At 41.6% G+C, this 22,006-nt stretch overlaps 1 protein-coding gene across 1 annotated transcript in view; it reads left to right on the forward strand.

The window, feature by feature from the left end:
* The window catches only part of col5a1 (procollagen, type V, alpha 1), a 98,514-nt gene that overhangs the window by 30,231 nt on the left and 46,277 nt on the right, over positions 1–22,006 (forward strand). Inside the window, exons 5-9 of the mRNA XM_044096178.1 lie at positions 15,255–15,386; positions 19,458–19,565; positions 19,664–20,050; positions 20,395–20,928; positions 21,022–21,078. Coding sequence (XP_043952113.1) covers positions 15,255–15,386; positions 19,458–19,565; positions 19,664–20,050; positions 20,395–20,928; positions 21,022–21,078 — 1,218 coding nt within the window. The remainder of the gene's footprint in view (positions 1–15,254; positions 15,387–19,457; positions 19,566–19,663; positions 20,051–20,394; positions 20,929–21,021; positions 21,079–22,006) is intronic.

Genomic DNA, 22,006 nt, shown 5'->3' on the forward strand with positions numbered 1-22,006 from the left:
AACGTCCATATAGACATTTACGGCTGTGGTCTGAGCAGTGGTCAACCTCAGTGCCCATCCCTCTTTACATGCAGTATAAAATAAGGGATTGTGGTGGCGGCCACATCCTCTTGAAGATGTGCAGATTTGGCCCGCAGAACCCCACCGACCTCTGCCACCCACTAATACTCAGGCACCCAGAATCACAAATCACGCTTAATTTTAGGCTGCCTGATGTTCCACACTGTCCACAAATGAGCTCTGATTCCCGTAATTCTGCTCCGTTTCCAAACGTGCTGTGTATGTTTGCTGGTTGGATGTCCCGTGTTGCTGCTGTTAGCTATCTGCTGGAGTTTTCCAGTCTTGACAAGCTGCAGGATTTCTGTCAGTTTTTTTGTTTAACATGCGGACACACGCTTCTTATTCTTTAATGCTCCTTTTGTTCACATAGAGTCAATGAACAAAATATTGTTGGATTTATTGCATTCTGACGGGTGACAGGAAGTCTTTTGGCGATTATGTTACACTGATACACCATTATGTCACTTGAATACTACGGATACTTTCTATAACCAGCTTTTGTGATGGGTACTTAAGCGTGACCTCTGTGAGGGACGGACGCGAAAATCCAGCGAGTACAAGTGTTGTCTTTGTCCCTTCAGAGTTGCGTTTGTTTAAAGGGGGATTAGTCCATGAAGTTCAGGCCCTTGATAATAATTACCAACAGAAACAGATGGATGTGGCTGATGCTGAGCCTGCTGACCTTTAACCTCACTGCTGCTCAGCGACTACAGATAGATCGGAAGAAATATGACATCACCTCCCTTTACAGTCCCTAGAGTTCATCCGCCAGTCAATGGGCGGCACTGATACATAGTGGGATGTAAAACCAAAGTCAGTCTGTCTTTTCTGTTATTCAAAGCTCTGCCATGGGATTTCAGTCCAGCGTAGAGCCGACAGAGAGTGTCTGTTAGCGTCCGACTTTAGGTTTTCTCAGACCGACTTTCAACTAGATCATTCAAACACTCTGTGCTTGGACCGAAGCCATTCCATTGTTTCCCTGGTTGTTTGTTTTGGGCCGTTATCCTGCCAGAAGGTGAAACCTCGCCTCAGTGTCAAGCTTTTCCAACATTGTCTTTTTCCTTTGTAAAAGCAGCCCACCCAACTGACCTGTACCGCACCATTTCTGGGCCTTCTGCTGTTGTAGGTCCACGCAACACTGTCCATTGATTTGAGGGACAGGAAAAAACATCACCGCTCACAACAAGCACTAAACACATTTATTGTCACATTAGCATGACATTACATTAGGCATTTGGGTTTGGGGATCCAGCCACCAGTGGAAACGCTTTCCTGAATACACCAGACCATAAAATAGAGGACTGGACGTATCGTACTGCTCAGTGGAAGTGAGGCATAGCATGTTCTTCCATATTCTTGCAGGATTGTGTTTTATTTAGCTCCATCCATATTTCTATTAACTCCATTAACACCATCCCTACAAGCACTCACACCCTACCAAAATGATTGTTTTTCTACCTTGTCACTAGCTTCCCTGCTTCTGCTAGAGAAAAGCATTCTGCCTGCATGAGGCTGCCACAAGCATGTCTCACTTTGGGGATGGTGTCGTTTCCTGATACCAGCACTGTTTCTCATTTCAGTCCAAAAGTGACATTTTGGTTTGTGACTGGAAAACCTTTTTGTTTCTCTTTTTTTTTTTTTTCAATAACGGTTATTTCTTGCCTCTCTTCCACATGGGACAGAAATGTGGAAGGTAGTCCTCCACATGAGGTGGAGCTCTTCCAGAGTTACCATGGGCATTTTGACTAATGGTTTCCTTGTCTGTTGTGTCAGTTATGTGTACCGCCGCATCTTGGTAGGTTTGCAGCCGTGCCATACTTTGTGAATTTTTTATATATTGGATTAGCTAGTGAGATGCTTAATGTTTGGGAGATAATCTTACTATCTAATCGTGCCTTAAAGTTCTCCACAACTTTCTCTCAAACCTTGGTTTGTCTTCATGATGTTTTATAAAAATAGTTTTGCTACTTGTTTTCATGGAACAATAGGGAAACACGAAGCACAATCTTTACATTACACAAATACTTTTTGTACATTAGGTACTTTTAGTACTAATGAGGCATCAGTTCAGATATAATTGCTGTGTACTTGAGTTGGCTATGATTATTCAGTAGCAATTTTCCTCCAGATTTCATTTTTTTTGTTTGTTTTATTAAAATTTTCTTTGTTTTAGTCTTTGCCAATGACAGCATTTTTGACTCGAAATCGAAGTTGCACGGAAACAGAGCGTAATCTCAGCCAGCCATCAGCCAGCGCTGCAGTAACAGCTCAGCAGCGACTGTGGGAGCCGGCAGATAGTTTGGGAGAGATATTTAAAGGACTCCTGCTGTGCGTCTGCCAGTCGGCAGACAGGACAGGCTCCAGTGTGTTCAGAAACTGGAAAATATGCCACATAGTTTCCAAACTGTCCTCCGGTTGCTCTGCCTTTTTTCCCCATTACTCCAATTCCCTTTTTGTTGTTTAGTCTGATACCATGTTGACTATTGACAGAGTACAAAACCTCTGACATACAAATGGTTTTGATTTTATAGTACAAATCAAATTAAACGTTAATTTCCTCAAATTTAAAAAAAAAAAAAAAAAAGAGTATTGTTTGCTCTCTTTTAAATGCTGTATCAACCACAAAAATCAAAGAGGGGAGAGGAGATAAAGTCTTCTCTGTCACATCGTTGAGTAACAGTGAACGGTATGATTTAACTGCTTGTCAAGGTTTTTACTGCAGTCTGTGCTTTTTTTTTTTTTTGATATACAGCAGTCAGGGGATAAGTAGCACTTTTACACTGAGGTGGTTTGTGGTTTGGTCTCTAACAAGGTTATTGTGGCAACAGAAAGACCGTCTATCCGCTGCAAGCACTGGATGTTCTCCTTTTTTTTTTTTGCCAGCATCTTACATAAGAATGCTGCGCGTGTGACAGTGCCAGTGGAAGATGATTAAATCGGTGTTAAAGTGTTTACGGGAGCAGGCTGTTATTTCACGCTGCAACCGAAAACTTGAATGTGTTTTGCTGGGATTTTATGGGACAGATAGGCCGACATGACGGCAGCTCGGGAGGAGCAGCGGAGCTCTACGGCTCAGGTGGCAGAATCTTATCGATGCAAATTTGAATCTTTATAAGAAAGTGAGATTTGCTGGTTTTTTTTGCAAGTCATTTTGATTTCTGTATGAAAGGCTTCATATATTGGTAAAACCTGGTAGTGACACAATCATGGTGTGGTGATGCATTTTCTCAGCATGAATATGCTGGTCAGGATTGATGGACTTAACACTAGGATAGAAGTTGACCTTCCAACAAGACTGTAACCCTAAACACACAGTCATATCTAGAACAGAATTGGCACAATCATACTCCAAAATACTCTGAGGCAAAGTATTGAATCAGGTAGCTAAACGAAGACCACGCTTCCCAACACCGCCATGTCATAACTCTGCTTCAGTCTTCTTCACAATTTTATCCCTGACCTGTCTGCTGTGTTATCTGGTCTTCATGATGTTGTTTTTCTAAAGTGTTCTCTAGCAAACCTCTGAGGCCTTCATAGAACAGCCATAGGGGTTGTAATTTACTTGTCACTTAAAATGGCACTAAAATGAATTGGTAGTAGCCTGGCAAATTGTGAAAAGGTTTAATGCTGCTGGAGGGCATTGCAAATTAAGTATTTAGGCCCTATAAATACTTACAAATACAATACAAGAACGTGTGCTGTTCTTGTTTGAAAGTGGTCTGTTAGACAGAGTCCATTTAGAAAATGCGTCACCTGATTGCTCTGCTAACTTGTTTCTGAGCGCGTGTGCCTAAGAAAACCTGGGATAATTTTAACACCCATTACCGGGTCCTCAGCAGAATTCTGACGAGTAACTGCGTTTGGTCCGAGGGGAACGCAAGTGGACCGCTTGACCTCACGTGGAGGTAATCGTCAGGGTAACCTGAACCTGGCTGACGTGGAGCTGTGCAGACACTGCAGTTCACGTCTGGCCTCCATCCTCCATCTTTGCGAACCCGTGGGCTATCAGACTGATGCTTGATCAGTAGGCAACCTTCGGACTCGTTTAGGAAATTTGAGGTTTCGGATGTCAAGAAAACTAAAGAGAGCGCTCAGGAATGAAAGCAAAGCTGGAACAGTAGATTCAGTTAGAGGAGCCAAAAACCTTGGGTAATACTCTGGAAAGAATGAGGAGGTCTCTCCCCACTGATTTCAGTCTTGGAACGGCGAGCGTACCACATGACATCATCCAGAGGTTTCCTTTGTCTCTTCCGATTGACTGTTTCATGATCTATAAGTGATGTGTTTAAGAAATGTGCTGGAAAAGTGTGATAGGGACGAGAAGATGAGGTTAAGATGATGGCAGGTTAAAGACTTTGTGTGTGTGAGTCAGATAAAGCAATACCAAAAGAGCGGGGGAGCAGTCCAGTGTGTAAGCTTTGGGTTGAGGCAACTTGTGGGGCTTTGCAGTGTGGCAAGAGCCAGGAAAAAGTAGTAAAAAATGTGCAACACATGAGCTTGATGCTCGTAATAAGTTTTTATATCGCTTCAGCCAGATGAGCTACGCATCCTGTTTCCTCATCTTTACCTCGGGACTTTTCTTCCTTCTTCTGCTAATAACCCCAGCCATTGTTTTTGGACTTCATATTCTTCAGGTATTCCTACTTAGCACCTCTTTGTGTCAGGCTTTCTAAGATGAGAGAGTAATTTAAGCTTTCTTTGTGTTCTCCTGGCTTATAGTTCTCTCTTTTTTTTTAATTAATTTGCAGTTTCACTTCTTCTGAAGTAAGGCTCCAGATTTATATGGAATAAAGCCTGCTGGGGGTCATTTAGCCTCAGTAACTGTTAGCTCACTGAGTAATGCATGCATAATGGCTTTTCTCCTGTAGAGACCTGGGAATTTCATCCCCTGACTGAGAGTTCATTTCTAGGTTTGGTGCAAAAATGTGGCTGTTATTTAAGTCCCTGCTTTCATTAAAAGAAATGGGAGGGGTGGGAGAGCTGTTTATTGGCATTGCAGATTTACTTTAATGTTTACACTGCATGTATATAAGGCATAACATTATGACCATCTGGGTTACTTTCAGTAAGTTTCCATTTTAAACCAAGACAGCTCTTTCTGCTAGGCCCTGAATATTGGAGCTTGCCTCCCACAGAGCATTCCAGATCTCATCAGATGGATATCTTCACAGTTTGAAGGCTTAGTGGAAACCTTTTTTCCTTTTTGTTTTTTTTTTGCATACCTTTAGTTATGTCTAAGCATTTTTCATGTCAGTCAATGTTGGTTTCCTTTACTGTTGGGTCTTTGTTCTGAAATGTAGTTATTTGGAAGACAAGGGTAAAGTTGCTGTTATCAATAGTTTTTCCAAATGTCGGTAAGTCTGAAAATGTGTTTTATGTTGTTCTATACATCATTTATCTGTCTACACACAGATAAATGAAACATCAAGTCCTATCATTCAACATGTGTGTGTCGCGTATGATCCACCCCAGCTTTCTGTACGGTTAATGTATTTACTTGTTATAGGTTATAAAATTTACCATGTTAGAACAGAGAACGTTTTTTTGTTGTGATATTATCTTTGTCACTGTCTCGCTTTTATTTTTTCCTTTTTGAAATACTTGGTTCTCACCTGACCGTCCTGGGATTCATGTTCAGTGTGCTGTACTGGTTTTCTGAAGCCTCCAAGCAGACAAAAAAAAAACAAAACTGAATTAATCTGAAAATAAAAAACGAAAGTACTCACCAAACCTAAGTAAGTCCTTCTTCATCAGTGCAGAAGAGCGTCTGCATAGCATGGCATGGGGTTAAGTGATGCTGGTGTCGGGTGATTTCTGCAAAATCTAAATACATCCTCTATAAGTCTTTGCAAAAGGAGTTCATCCGTGCAGCAAATGTGACGTCTTTAAGTTGTTACACCCTAACAACAGAATTTTTATGATGAGAAAGACTGAAAGCCATTCAGATAATTACCAGGATTCAGGCTTAAAATATGGCTAATTGGTTGAACATTTAAAAATATTAAAACGGTGAACATCTGATGAATAAAACATCACTTCAGGCACATCTGCTCAGTTCACGTGTGGTGAATCACAGTACTGAAATGTAGACAGAAAAATAAAGAAATAAATAAGATCACATGTCTATTGTCAGCTTGTCTTTTCCATCTACCGTATGCTGGTTCATTTTTGTCATAAGATCTTGGCTTGATGAGGTTTTGATTCTGATGATCCGTTTGAAGATTTGGGTTCAGTTCTGACAGCGTTTCATGACTGTACTCAGACAGTATAGTGCTAATATCACATCACATCAATCTTTTGAGAACCATAGGATGCTCCCTGTGTAGTTTTCTCACTGGTAAAGTTCAGTCAGTGGTGTTGTGAAGTTTTGGGGATAAATTGGAGAAGCGCTCTGCCTCCATGTGAGAACTGCAGCTCCTCCCAGCTGGATGCAGATTCACTGTAAGGTTCCTGCTTACAGTCAGACACCAGCCTGGCTAATGACAGATCATGACAACACTAATTAAAGACTCAAGCTCAGTTAATGCTACACTCGTATGATGCACTACGTGAGACACACTATATCTCACATAGTGCAAAAGACGTTTTTCACATTCAGTTACATTACAACTCCAGACCTTGATGTATTTCAGTGGGATTATGTGTGATGGGCCAGCGCAGATTTGTGTATAAGTGGAAGCAAAATCATGAATTGTTTTCACTTTTTTTAAAATCTGAAAAGTGTGGTGTGTACGTACATACATCCCCTTCACTCTCATACCCGTTTCTTAAAATCCCATTGCCTTCAGGAGTTTCTAAATTACTAAATAAATAGTCAGTGTGATTGTTGATACAGATGTATCATTTTTCTGATGCGCTTCAATAAAATCTAAAAGTCACCTAATTAGTTAATATTATACACCTCTGTTATTGAATGTCCCCTGAATGAAACGGTTTGTTAGACAGTATCGGTGAACATACAGCATCTTAATGCCCAAAGAACGCAACAGGCAACTAAATAGTTTGAGATATATGGAACACATGGGCTGCACAGTGGCGCAGTTGGTAGAGCTGTTGCCTTGCAGCAAGAAGGTCCTGGGTTCGATTCCCGGCCGGGGATCTTTCTGCATGGAGTTTGCATGTTCTCCCTGTGCATGGTGGGTTCTCTCCGGGTTCTCCGGCTTCCTCCCACAGTCCAAAAACATGACTGTCAGGTTAATTGGTTTCTCTAAATTCTCCCTAGGTGTGAGTGTGTGTGTGAATGGTTGTTTGTCTTGTATGTCTTTGTGTTGCCCTGCGACAGACTGGCGACCTGTCCAGGGTGTACCCCGCCTCTCGCCCGGAACGCAGCTGGAGATAGACACCAGCAACCCTCCCGACCCCATTTAGGGAAGAAGGGTGTAAGAAAATGGATGGATGGATGGATGGAAAACATCTAAGTGTGGTAAAAAGAAATCCCCCCCAAAAAACTAGCATTTCACATCACTGAAGAGCAACACGGTGGTGGCAGCATCATGCCGTAATGATGCTTTCATTAAACTTTATATAATGCAGGATCAAGGTTTTTACTCTAAGTGTTTTAATCACACATCTGCTCTGTGTCTGGATTCGCTTTGCCTTGCTAACAGAACCCTCTGCTTTTATACGACTGTGCTTCAGTTGTTCCATGAAAAATTGAATTTCCAGTCCGGATAATTAGCAGAATTTCCTTTACCCATGTCAGATGTTTGTCTTTTCAACCCCCCTCCTTTCCTCTCCTTCTTGGTTACTCCTTTAAACTGTGTCAGCAAACGCTAAAGTGTCCCTTCAGCACTTCTCGTGTGGATTTCCATGAATGTCCAAACCAAACAATTAGAACCCACGTCTAACGGGCGGAACAGGGCTGCTCCGATTTCCACATAAAAAAAAAAAAGAAGTATCAGAAGATTCAAAGCGCAGTTGCCCGCAGCTCAAAACCTGACGCAGCACAGACGTTTTTGGGGGCTGGGACTCCAGGCGTAGAGCGGAGCAGTCAGAGTAGAGAAGACCGTGGCGGCGAGGCGAGGGAACGGTTAAAGAGCTGGGTGGTGGACATGCAGGGTGGCAGGCAGACAGCCCTGTTGCTCTTGGCCCCGTCTCCAGGCGCTGACATCTTGCTGTCGTCTGGACTGGCGAATAAAAAATCTGGTGAAGTCCTTTGAACACACGCTTGCAGTGTCGATACGTTCGAATTGGTTTGTTTCTTGGGTGCTGTTGGGGGACACGTCCAGGTGGCTTGCGATTCCAGGCTCAGATGTGACAGGTGTGTGTGTGGGCGTGTGCGTGTGTGCGTGTGTGAAAATATGCTGCTAAACCAGCTCAAAGCTCCTCTCTCCAAAACTCTTATCCTTCTCCCACTCACCAATCCCCCTGGAGAACGCACAGGCAGAGAATACTAAAAAATAGATGTGAGTTTTTCCACTTTTAGCTTCTTTTTTTTTTCAGGTCTTATATCAGATGTATAAGTTGAAAGAGACATTATCAGCCATTCTGGGAGCAGAGAGAAATAATAAGCACTGATGTTATGTGAGTTGTTTTTGCTAAAGTATGCTGGTCTAAGATTAAGAACGTGCAAATATCTTCAAGGTGTGAATCCAGTCAGCAGACATTCCTCAAATAAAAATAAGCTTTTTTCAAGTCACTTCAGGGAGAACAAGAAAATACATCCTATGCACGTTTCTCACTTGTAATCAGCACGTTCCCTTCATATTTATGATTGAGAAGTTTTTAAAATTAGCACTCCTCATGGCGCATGAATGAATTTCTTAGTTTTCAGATTTGGGAACACCGTGAACTCGGTCCACTCTGCACATTGTGCCTCAGGTCCAGATGAAAGAAACACATTTGGCTTTGTGTTCTCTCCTGCCCCCATCTGGACACAACCTGAAAGTCCAGCAGGAGTTAAAAAGTGCCAGTTGCCAAATGCAAGCCTCACACGTGGAAAAAAAAAAAAAAAAGAGATGAGAGAGAGTGAAACAGCAGAGAAGGACGATGCAATTCATCTTCATTTATGTTTATTCCCTGCTTTAAAATGCATGGCTTTCTTTTTTTTTCTTCTTCTTCTTGTTGTTGTTGTTTTTTTTAACACTAAAGTATGTCAGGTAAGGCCATCTTTTTCCAGAGGCAATAATCTTTTGCACCACAGCCCAACAATAGCAGAGCGACGTGCAGAAGTGAAATCATGTGTCGCTGGTGCTCAGGAAGAAGCTTAAGACCTGTTATTGTCTAAAAATTCTGTCTTAAGCACCACTCTGACATGCCACAGAGTAAATAGTATCCCTCTGTGTTTTCCCAACTGGATTTCTGCTTCCTGCTCCTTTGTGATTTGAGCACTCTTTTAGACATTTAATCGAAACATTAGATTTTTCTTTTCTGTGAACTGTTATTCTTTTTATACAATAAGTCTTTTGAGGCGTATTTTAGTATGATGATCAGCATCGACACATCCTAAATCCCTGACTGTGCATTTACAAAAGTCGCATCAGACGTCGTAAAGTCTGCTAGTGTTATCTAAAAGCAGGAAGTTTCACTTACCGTCAACTAAGTCGAGTAATCAGCCAAATAGCAACAAAAACACAGAAAGATGGGTTTGTAGCTCTGAGTCGGAGTACAGTATGAGAATATTTGTGTTTTTGCTGCATCTGCAAAATGGCAGGTTATACAAGGCCTTGGCACCGGAGCTGTTTGACTGATGTGTGATGAAAGGTGGAATTTTGACATGAAGACAGGAATTTGGTGGTTGACATGGTGCATCAAGACTTTAACAATAGTTTTCACTGTCAAGTTGTTCACAAAAGTGCAGCGTCTGAGATTTGGTGGTTTCGAAAAACTGTGGTTCTGCGATCGGAAACAGAACGAGAAAGAAAAAAAAAGAATGAATTTTCTACATGTGGAGAATTAAAAAAACAAAATAGTTCATTTCATAAAAAAAGCTTAATCCAAGGCTTTAATGATGCTATTAATTGTATTTTAATTTCAATTTGATGAAAAAACAGATCAGTTCTGCAAATTGATTTTTTTAACAAATTTTTACTATGATTAATGCTCAGTTTCATTAATCCATATTTAATCTTCTTCCTTCTTTTCTTTAAATTATCTTCCCATCACACTCTGTGTGCTTTGGGATCTCCAAATCATCTCCAGCTCTCTTCATAATTAACGCCCCCTCTGGCAAAGATGGGGGGCGTTAATCTTTGCCAGATAACGCCCCCCAACCATCCACAAGGTTGCTGTGGAAACATGTGGCTGTTTTGTTAACTGCTACATTCTCAAACTTCTTCTTTTTTTTTTCACTCCGCTATCATCCTGCTCACCCTGTGTTGTGGCAAAACAAACTTCTTCACCCAGCGTTGTTTGTCACAGTCCCAGCTGTATTCATTAAACTTTTTTTTACTATCCTTCTACCATATCATATAGCATATTCATACCCCGGGAAACAAAATGTCATAAATCTGTCTAAACATGGCTTTCTCTAGGAAAAATGACTTTAGCTGCATTTGTTTTATAGGAATTGCTATGGCTGTCAGAGGACTGGTAATTACAAAAGACAAATAGAAAGCAAAAAAAAAAAACAAAAAACTTATGCTATTTATTTTCCAATGAATAAATTTGGTCTGATTCAAACTTTTAAATGTACTGCATTATGATGATTTTTACTTATTTATTTATTTTTTAGGGTCTTATGGTGCTCCTGTTTTTCCATCGGGCCTGGATACTCTGGGGAGCTAAAACAAAAGAAGATATATTTTTTTCCCCCTTTCCTTCGAATCAGCTCATTAACTATTTCTATTAGGAGCAGAAATTACATCACGGAGCTGTAGAAGAGAAAGCAGTCACTCTAAAACAGAAATTTTCTATTTGTAAATGAATAACATTTCAATGTAGTTGATGTTTTCAACTGCCCTCAGTATCTTACATTAGCATGTAGCATAGCTAAAATGGCTGACATGTCAAGACAACTGCTTCCTTGAATACTTATTTTGGTAAATCTAGATTATGTTCTTTTAAAATTTTCCTAATCCTTCATGTTTATCAACAGAGTAGAACCCTTCCTCCATCAGCCACAACTTCCACCCTGAAGATTGTTGTATTCAGTGCAACCTTGTTGCGCCTAGCTAAAAATTCAGATTTTTTTGTGTGTGCGTGTGTGTGTGTGTGTTTCCAACCAACCACTCGCTAATTTCCACCAGCCAAGATAAAAATGATCGCCAGCCAATTTCTTGGTGGTTTTCCTATCTGAAGCAGAGATAACAATATAATATGTGTGGAGGATGCTGTATGAAAGCTGTAGACATAAAGGCCAGTGAGGTTATCAAGCTGCTGGTACACATTACTGAGATGCAAAAACATGACTCCATTTGCCAAATCTTGAATTGTAAAGCAAATATCGCACATATTCATAGTGCGAACAGTGATTTGGATTGCCAAATTCAATTTGATTAATGCAGTTATCTTTTTCTCACAGGCTAATTCTCTGCTAACCCCTGGTTTGTCAGCAGAGTCCCTAATTCCCTGTTGTAAAGCCAAAATACTCTTATATCTGTACTCTTTTCTCTTGTGAATATGCATTTTGGGAGCAGTCTTACTTTTACGAGGCCTTTGTAATATTCCTTTAACAGCACTTTTCTTTCTACTGTAAACTCCCTCTCCCTGAGCCTGTGTACATGCCACACATCATTAGCCGCTCTCTCCCAGGGTGCTTTCAGAGTGTTCTTATTAAATCTTTGCTATATGATGAATCATCTCATCTAGCCAAATTTAGGTTCCCACCTAAATTCAGGAGAATCTTACCCTGACATTCCTCTGGCAGTTCTGGGAGAAGCAAAAGAAAAAAGAAAAAGAAAGGAGTCAGAACAAAGAAAAAAGAAAAAGAAAAGAAGAAAACCACAAGAATGGAATTTGAAGGCAGAAGCAGCGCATCAGACTGCAGGGCTTATTCCTTATTGAACGTGACCTCGTTTTCCTTCTTTTTCTTTTGCAAACAGTGAACACCCATCAGCTTCTTCAGCGCATCTGCGGCGTTGCAGCTTTAGCAGGATAATAGAGACAGATTGTTGAAGCGATGCAGAGCCGAGCCTGAATGGGAGATTTGCTAAAACTGGACAAACTGGGTTTTAGCTGCAAACCGGATGGGAGAGTTCAGCTGTGTGGGCGATGTCTTGCAGCAGGGCGGATTTAAGAAGACGGCAAAATCCAGCTCATTTTTAGCAAATTAGGAGATCTGCAAGCAAAGCAAGACTGTTAATATTCACAAGGCTGCAGCTTACCAAGACACAAATTGTTTTCTGCAGGAACAAATCATGCCGTTGAAGTATAAATTATTTAACAAGAGCTCTTTGGCACCGGGTCTAAAGGAGGCTGCTCATTGACTTTAGTTTGATGAAAACTGTAACATTTGTTGCTTAGAAAGTTAGGTTGAAGAATACGGCAGGGATTACAGAACAAACAGTGAGAAACGACATCTCTGCAGACTTTTCCAGCAGCCCACTGTCACCACAGCCTGCGAGTTAGAAATAAGCGACGTGTAGCTCGCAAAATGAAGCAACGAAAATATGAGCAAAATCTATTTGTCTTTCAGTTAATGTTGTATTGCTCTGCTATGACAGAACGAGTGCAAACAAAAAAATTAATAAAATGGGGAGCAAAAGTGCAGGTAAACCTGGGACTCCAAATAAAAAAAAAATATATATATCCTCTTCGTTCTGAAGACCTACAGTAATGCATAGTCCAATATTTACACTTGCTTTACTTTTGATGGATGTTAGCGAGAAACGACGCCATTAATTAAGAAAGATCAATGTTCAATCTGCTCAGGTGCTAACTGACCACCACACGTCTCCAGTGAATGCCGTTACGTCCACCAGGCTCGTTTGGTGGGGGAACATTAAAGGAGACCACACAAGGATTTTCTGATTAAATGAAAACTGAACTTATTAAATTATACTAAAGAAATAAAACTCGAAAGGGAATACCTGAAATGAGAAACCAAAACAGATTAATGCAAAACCCATAACTAACCAGAAATAAGCAAATGCAAAACAAAGCTAACAAAAATCAACCAGAAGATACAAATGGAGTTCTGAGGAGGGAGAGGGAAGAGCCCTCCTCACTTGGTAAAATTAGTTGTTCTGACAGGACAACAGACCCAAACGGATATTGAAACTGGTTTTGGATTGGACAGAGCAGAATAACGTGTGGCTTGTAATAATACTTTATTGATCCCCTAAAGGGGGGGAATTTTCTTTGTCCCAGCATAGTACACAATAAAAAATAAATTAAATAAATAAAGTAATAAGAGTAAACATACAACAGTGATAAATAACGAGTAGAGATAGTCCAAAGGACACAAACATATTGCTTGGTACATTACTAGATATCTATTCAACATTTAAAGTGCACATCTCTAGAGACTATGTAAGAATTATAAAGTCTGATAGCGTCTGGCAGAAAGGACTTGCTGTAGGGTAAATTAGTTCACTGATGGCTGTAAAAAAAAATCTCAAGCTTTTTCTGTAACTTGCTAATATTACAGAATATTAGTGACGCATATAACCATCCCCAGTTTGTCGCAGTTCCGAGAAGTTCACGCAAAATCAACCGTTCCGTCTTTTTCTTTTAACTTTTTTAAGCGCTAATACATAAGTTTATTGCAAATTTGGTGTAAAAAATGTTGTAAAACAAATGGTGTAAAACGAGTTAGCAGTTTACGCGACTGCTAACTCCCACCTGCAGATGGCAGTATTTCTTACTTCTTACTTTTCCGCTGCGTCAGCCTTATTTGATGTCAAGTTATGGTCCTTCATCAACATGGCGGGTAACAAAAATTCACTTTGACCATCGTACATCAGTGTAAATAAGACAATCGCAAAAATCCTGGAGGGACAGGTACATGTATTTCTGGATATTTGTGTAAATTTGACCCAGTTTGGATGAATGAAAAAAAAAAATCCTAAATGAGTCCAAATTTCTGCGCTAAATTCTTTACTCTCGAGTTCTTTAATGCGCAGCTCACATGAGCTAAAGGCAAAACCATTTGACATTTACGCCGTTGACGTTGCAGCTTCTTCTTCTGCCCAGCCTGGACTCCTCTGCTCGCATGAACTCAGGGGAAAGCGGGAAACCGCTTCTTGTGGGGTCCCGGTGAGGTTTTGTTAAAGAATCAGAGGCACTCTCTTAAGTGTGGCATGTTTTAGTGAAACGCTGGGAGTGGAGCTCCCGAGTGAATTGTCACTGTTTACATCGCAAATACATGCAATTTTTGTTCGCCGGAGGAGAAATCTGTGCACAGTGAAGTTCTTGACATGGCGAGGGATTCCAAACTCTTGCCTGTGTCTTAATCAAAAACAGCAAGCATCTGTTTTGGTTCATGACATGTCCTGTAAGAAAAGAAGAAGAATCCTTGTTTCGGCCATGTTGACGCCATATTTGATTGATGTGGAATGACATCACTGGGTTTGGAAGTGTGTTTAGGAGATGTTTGGATGGATGCAGAACAGCGTTTTAGTGCCATGTGCATTCTTGTGAGAAACATGTGGCTAACACACCCAGCTCCCCATGTAGCCTAGGGATCCTTCCGAGCCTCTTTTTCTCTCTTGTTCCCTCTCCCTTGCTCTGTTTTTCTTTTCTATCTATCTTGCCTTCTCTGTCACTGTCTGACTTATTTCTGTTTTTTTCAAAATTCCCCTGCCTTCTGCTGCCCTGGATCAGCTGTTTGAGTCTCCAGATTTCCTGTTGTGCATATGCGAAAGCCGAACCGGCTGTCTTCACGACGGGCTCGGAGGCAGAATACCTCACGTCTCACGCAGATCAGGGCAGAGCTCACATAGTTAGTCTGTAAAGACGCCCTCTGTGTGTGTAGCAGCCATCCCGTCGCTCTACATTGTCTTGTAACGCCGCACTGCTTGTTTTAAAGCTTTTCCTACCACGACCCCATGCACAACTTGGAGCCGGCGCCACGTTCCTCAGGGTTTAGTCACCCTCTGCTTGACCTAGTTTCAGTTCTGTATGTTCTGGAGCAGCACTCTGTCACATGTTCATATACAGATGATTTCATGCCACTCTCCTCTCCCTAAAAAGAAAGGGGAGAAAAAAACAAAAATAACTGATGTTTCTGTATCACGTTTGTTTGTTAAAGCACATGTGTGACCCTGAGCCGTTTCCATTGGACCTCCTGACTTTCTGTTCCTTGTGGTTTCCAGGGAGACATCCAGCAGCTAATGATTGTAGCAGACCACCGGGCTGCCTATGACTACTGTGAGCACTACAGCCCCGATTGTGAAGTGCCAGTGCCTGACCGGCCGCAGAACCAGGACCCCAACACGGAGGACGATGTGAGTTCGGTCACCGACCGCCCTCTTCAGCTATTCAGTGTTTATTGTGTTTCCCCCACCAAACCTGTAATTGTCTTTAATTCTTCTGAAAATGAAGATTGGTTCTTGCAAAAGAGCCCCTTGGCCCTTTCTCGAGAACTTTAACACTGCCAGAGGAAAATGCTGAGGGAGAGGAACAGCATTATAGGGCAGCACAATTAGTCAATAAAGCTCAGAAATGATGATGTGCCGCTTTCTTTCCTGAACTGTAGGCTGAGTGGCATTGCACTGTGTGCATGCTAATTGCAGAATAGCCAAAGAAATGTTCCAGCAAGAACTCAAGACTTTGGCTCCTGATCCTCGAAGCTGCACCAAATTTAATCAGAGCGCAGACAGCAGCAGGAAACTTTGCAAAACTTCATGAAGTGAGAAAGACCCTGTCCACACTAACAGGAGAATATTCAGTTCTACTTGTTTATACAGCAACAGTTTGTAACAAAGCAGATTACAAGACAAACAGATGCAATTTATATCCAGCTATAAAAATATACATATATATTATATTTAATCAAACCAAGTAGATTCAGAAAAGTGTAACAGTACAGTCATAGCAATCAGTAATCATTGATCATTGTGATCATTGTATTACTGTCGAGTTTATTCCCTGGACATACGGGAATGTATCTTACTAAAAGGAGTTGTCGGTTTCCAAAGCATGTTTTCAGAAATGTTTTCCGTTCACACGGAAACACAGAAAACAGCCCCAAAACTTTATCTTTTACTTCCCCAAACCTGTAAGTAACATGGGGTATAGGACTTACGCATAAAGCTTCCACACACAGTTAGTCATAAACAAAACAAGAAAATGTGAATGATGCTAGGAGAATCTTTTGTATAACTTTTTGCTGCTGAAGTAAAATCAAGAACATCTAAGCCGTGTTCGCTGTTGCTGCGTACGAAGCAGTTGGGGTTATAGGTCAGGTTAGAGGTACTGATATGTTGGTGTTTTCCCAAAAGATTGCTTTAAATCTGTAATCAGTTTCCATAACAAAATGCTTGGGATTCCCTGAAACACTGTTTCTGTGTGAACTCAGGGCACAAATAGATAAGTTTCTGGTTTTAGAAAAAAAACCCTCTCCTCTGTGGACATAACTTACAGTTCTGGTTAGATAAAGGCTACCTATATACAGCTGCTCTACTGATTCCATTCTTTGTAAAAGAAAATAAATAAAAAAATGAGACCACTGCAAAACTTTTTCTTTTTAAATGAATACATGTGTGTTAAGATAAATATACTCCCCAATTCCCATTTCATGTATTTTTGTGCAGGAAATGAAAAATAGCTTTTAAAAAAATTTTGTTTTTCAGACCATAAATAAATAATTAAACATGTTTTAACATAAGGACAGAATAGAAGTCATTATGTGTGCACTGTGGTTGAACCACAGTTTGCCATGGAATGCTCTCCATCAGTTAAGTGTGTTGGCTTCAAGCGATTACCATTAAATAGAAGGATGTGTAACGTCTTGATTGGAATGGCTTTTATATGTGTGGGCATGTTCATTTTAGAAATAAGAAAAATAATGTCCACTTTACTTTCTTCCATGTCTGTAGAGTCAAGTCAACTCAAATCAGCCGAATTATTAAGACAGATTCAAGTTCAGTTGCATGTTATTCCAATTAGATCATGGTCATAATGTGGTGCAGTCTCATTTGGTTTATAGTGCCGTATGATAAATAGCCTGATCGACTGCACCACATCACTTATTTTCAGCATGTAAAAATCGTTTCATAATCAGATCAAGACTTTCTCAAAACTACTGAATCTGATGTGCTTTCCTTGCTAGCAAACAGACATTAATAAAGCTGTTTCCATCAAACTTCAAATCTAAGCTAAAGTAGTTTTATATCTGAGAGCAAAAACGTAAACTAATTCAAAGAAACAGAAGCTACAACTGTTTTGGCTTCATTTGTGTGAATTTCTAGCCTAGCGCTGCTTTAGCCGTGCTCAGGATCTATTTTCGAGTTTGGATGTTGTTCTTGTCAGATTGTCACCTTCATACTAAAAATTATAAAACTTTTCATAGGAATTCCAAAAAGTAGGGTTGTTTTAAGATAAGAGATAAATCATTTTCAGTTTATAGGAGGAATGTTTAGTCTGCATCTGGAGAAATACTTTTTCCATTGAAGATGCCGTTATATATATTTGAATGTGTAAAAAAAATCCATCTTTTTTCTTGACAGCCACACTGATGTTAGGCAAATTAATGACAGTCCTTCTTTCATATGATTAATAGTTCCTTCAGCTTGTCTGAATGGGTGGAAAACCCCAGGATTTCTCTGCCTGTTGGACATACATACATTAACTTCTTTCATTTCCTCAGAATAATTGGAAGCAGATGTGACAGCAAAACAGGAATGTATGCTGAGTTAGTAAAGAAAAGGGACCTTGAAATGCAGGTCTGTCGGGGCATGACAGACCTGCCAGACAAATGCTGTGAATTTTTATCACTGTGCACTGTGACATTTTTGTGCTTTATAAAAGAGGCCATTAGATTCTTGTATTGACTCTCAGCGTATTTTCAGTTTTATTTAGTCTATTCCATAAAGCGATAAGTCCCAACAAATGTCACATCCCTGCACTTTATATAAGCGAAAGGTTCAATTCATATCAAGTTGAAAAGAATCCAGGTTCAACTAAATTCTCAGTCAAATTTATTCAAGCCAGTCGCACATTTAGACTTGAATCCATCTTTCCGTAGCATTATTGTCTCTAGTTTTTTGTGACTTTTAAATATTTTTAAAACTTAAGTGAGAAAATGAGTTGGAGCCTTCTTTCAGTGGGAGGGCAAAGCAACAAGAGTGGGAGGTAAACATTGTTCAACGAGTGATTGACAGCGCTAAAACCCTCCTCTTGGCTCTGATTGGTTGTTTCTGACTGAGTGGTGTATTTCATTTGTTACTGGGAACCCTGGGAGAAGGCAGAGGAGCTCAAGTCTTCTACTGTCATGGCATAATGATAATTTTAACAAATATTTAAAATGTCTAAAACGCTTCAGTTTTAAACAGTGTGGATAGTTTTTACAACCTTCATGTACCTTTAAATTTATTATCGACAACAGGCTCACGCCTTATAATTATCCTGCCACTTATATGTATCAATTATCTCATTCATCCTGGTGTGAAAATGATTTGCCTGCTGATTTCAGTATAACATTGGAATTCTGGCAACTCCGAAGGAACATTTTGAAGATTTTGTTTGTTAAGCCAACATTTGCTCCCACCAGTTTGCATTCCAGGTGCAGCTCTGTGAACATATAGTTGCTTCATACACTTCTTGGATGTAGTTCCCATTGATTTTTACATTTGACTGTAAATAATGTTGGACATCTCAGAACCCCAACAACCAGTTAATGTTCTTCTTCTTCTTCCATTTATTCTCCTAAAGCTATAATTGTCTCCTGTGCTCAGTTCAAATCATGATTGGTTCCTGTACCGTGGGCCCTTGGCCCTGTCTCCTGTGCTCAGTTCAAATCATGATTGGTTCCTGTACCGTGGGCCCTTGGCCCATATTAGAGCACTGCAGTCTGCCAGGGGAAAACGCTGAGTGAGAACAACAGGGTTATCAGGCTGTGCAGTTTGTCGATAAAGTTCAGAAATGATGCGGCGCCTGCCTCGGCCTGCTCTCCCTGCACTACAGGCTGAGAGGCATCGCACTGAGTGCATGCTAAACAAAGGAGTGAAAGAAGTGTCAAAACACAAATTGGAAGTCCTGCTCTTAACCAGTTACATACCCTCAGGGTGTGCAAAATGTAATCATTTTCCACCTCTCTGCAAACAAATGACAGACTGATTAGGCGAAGCGAAGACGTAATTAGTCACTGGGCAAGTTGCAAGTTTCGACGGAGTGATGCAGCAGGACGTGTCTGCGAGTGGAAAGCATTTCTGCTGGGTTCTGATCGATGGCCAGCCGGCCAGAGGCAACGGAGTTGTAGATCATGTTTGAAAATCAGATTGTTAATCATTGATTGTTATCCTCTCCCTCCCAGTCATTCTTTCACTCAACACCGGCGGAATGTATTTCTCGTTCAGGTCGCAGAGGAGGACAACTACTACTACGAATATCCCTATTATGATGACCTGGAAGGCAAGCCATATGATTCAACTTCCGAAAAAGAGACGACCTTTAAAGAAGTCAAGGTAATCCACTTAGGACTTTCATTGGACTGCATCTAGAAACTTGTATTCATGCCTCAAACGGTATCCCTTAACAACCGTGTAACAACACTGAATTGCAGAGGACGGAAGGAGACAGTGTGGTGACCACAGTGGAGAAAGTTCTCAGGGGCGGTTCAGGCTCTACGTCCGTTTCCACCGGCTCGACTTCCTCCAGCTCATCCTCCAGCAGCTCGTCCGCCGGCGCCGGAGGGGAAGACGCCTACGGGGACGTGAACAACGCTTACGACTACGGCGGCTACGGCGACACCAACTACTACTACGGCGAGTCCACCGCCACGCCCGACAGCGACACCTCTCGGCAGGTCACCGTCACCAGCGTCGGCACCGGGGGCGAATTGGACCTCGGAGCAGTGGGACGGATCGATCTGGCAGGCGGGGCCGGAGTGGATAGGAAGGTGATCACCAGTGGAGGTGGATCTACGATAACAGTCACCCACAACGCGTCTGTAAGTTGACCGCGAAGCAAAATCAAATTGGATGTTTTTAAAAAACATCTTCATCATGTGTATACATTGTGCCTTGATAACATATTCAGACTGCTTGATGTTGTTTTTGCATTTTTTCTAGTTAAAATCCCAGAATTCAATGCATTTTCCTAAAATTTTAGGTGACAAACCAACACAAAATACAAAATTTCAGTAATTGCATTCTAATTGGAAATTACACTCATTTTGTTCATGAAATTTCAGTTTGAGGTTACATAGTGAAAAAATTAAGAGGTATGCATATAGCTTTGTATTGTTCTGTCTTTTCTTACCATATCCCAATGACTGCAACTGTGTTTTAACAGGCCGGGACATCCTACAGCGACTACGGCAATGGCTACGACTACGGTGTCGACAACTACTACACAGAGGGAGATGTTGGAGGCAGCAGCAGCTCAGTTGTCATCAGTGGTGGAGGAGGAAGCAGCAGCAGTAGCACAGTTCTGGGTGGAGGCGGCGATGGCAGCAGCAGTACAGTTGTAGTCAGTGGCGGAGGCAGCAGCAGCAGCAGCAGCAGCAGCAGCAGCAGCAGCAGCAGCAGCAGCTCTACAATCAACATTGGGAGCGGGTCAGCTGGAGGAGGATCTGTGTCTGTCGGTGGCGGTTCCGTATCCGTGGGAGGATCTTCGACCTCTGGCGGAGGCTCGGCGTCTGCCGGCGCCGGAGCCGGCGGGGCCGCTGTGACCGACCTGACCATCGACGGAGTCGATGACTACACAGGTCTTGACAAGTTTAAGGAGGAGGACGTCGTCGACTACGGAGATTTAGACAACTACGACGTCTATGGAGACTACACTGACAAAGTGCTGCCTGCTGAGACCGACGAGTACTTTGGCCAGGTGAAGAACAATCCAAAGAAATGACTCCGCAACTATGGTTTCAGATGATAAGGAGGATGTCTCGATGAAACTTCCGTATGTGTGTGTGCGCAGGTTGACGGAGCTCGTGGTGAGAAAGGACAGAAGGGAGAACCTGCTGTTATTGAGCCTGTGAGTATCTGTGTTTTAGCAACGAGCAAGAGCAGCAGATGTAACGTGCGTGTGCACACAGTTGGAAGACGCACTCACATATGTGTGATCCACATGTAAACAAGATCCGGCCCTCGCTTCGGAAAGCAAATGTTCAAGCCAAACGTGTTCACCGTGGACAACTAAATCCTCCTTGCCGAATCCTCGTAGCAAGGCCTCACTTGTAGGATCTCAGCATAAACATTTGGAGAAGGGCCAGGCAGGGATTGTCAATAATCTCTAGACACAGGGTGAGTGGAGTGGGAACCAAGAGGAGGGAAGGGATGGGGAAAAAAGGAACGTAAGAGAGAACTACTAAACGTGATCCTCTGGGATTTCTCTGACTAAATCAGACTCTGACAAACAAGTATCTGTAACGGTGACTCATTTTGTAAGTTTAGAAATGTATACACAGACAGAATTAATATGTCTAATGGACCTACAGCTGTTTCGCTTCAAACAAATGCCACAGCTGCTCTTAGTAAACATATGACCAAGCGCAAGTGTTTATAAGTGGAAGTAAAAACGTGAGGGAGCTTTTGTCTTTGGAGTGCCGCTTCAGGACCTGTGAAGCACAACGAAACACGGAAAGCGATGTATGCAAAGATTTTTGCAAACAAATGTGCAACCACCCTGAAGACGCCATCTACAGAGTGAATGCTTGGCTGCATGGTGCTGTGGGAATGCTTAGAATTGATGGGGAGGTGAATGGAGCTAAATACAGGACAAGCCAAGAGATTCCTAAGCCTTCCTCTCAGGAGGATCAGGCCTCGCTCATGGCTGCTTGACACAAACATTTGAAGAAGGGCCATGCAGGAATTGCCAGTATTCCCTAAACACGCCAATCTCAAAGTTTGAGTATTGTTCATAGAAATGCTACAAGAACACAGTCAATGTGCGTTTTCTGTTT

This window comes from Gambusia affinis, linkage group LG17, assembly GCF_019740435.1.
Source record: "Gambusia affinis linkage group LG17, SWU_Gaff_1.0, whole genome shotgun sequence".
Lineage (NCBI taxonomy): Eukaryota > Metazoa > Chordata > Actinopteri > Cyprinodontiformes > Poeciliidae > Gambusia > Gambusia affinis.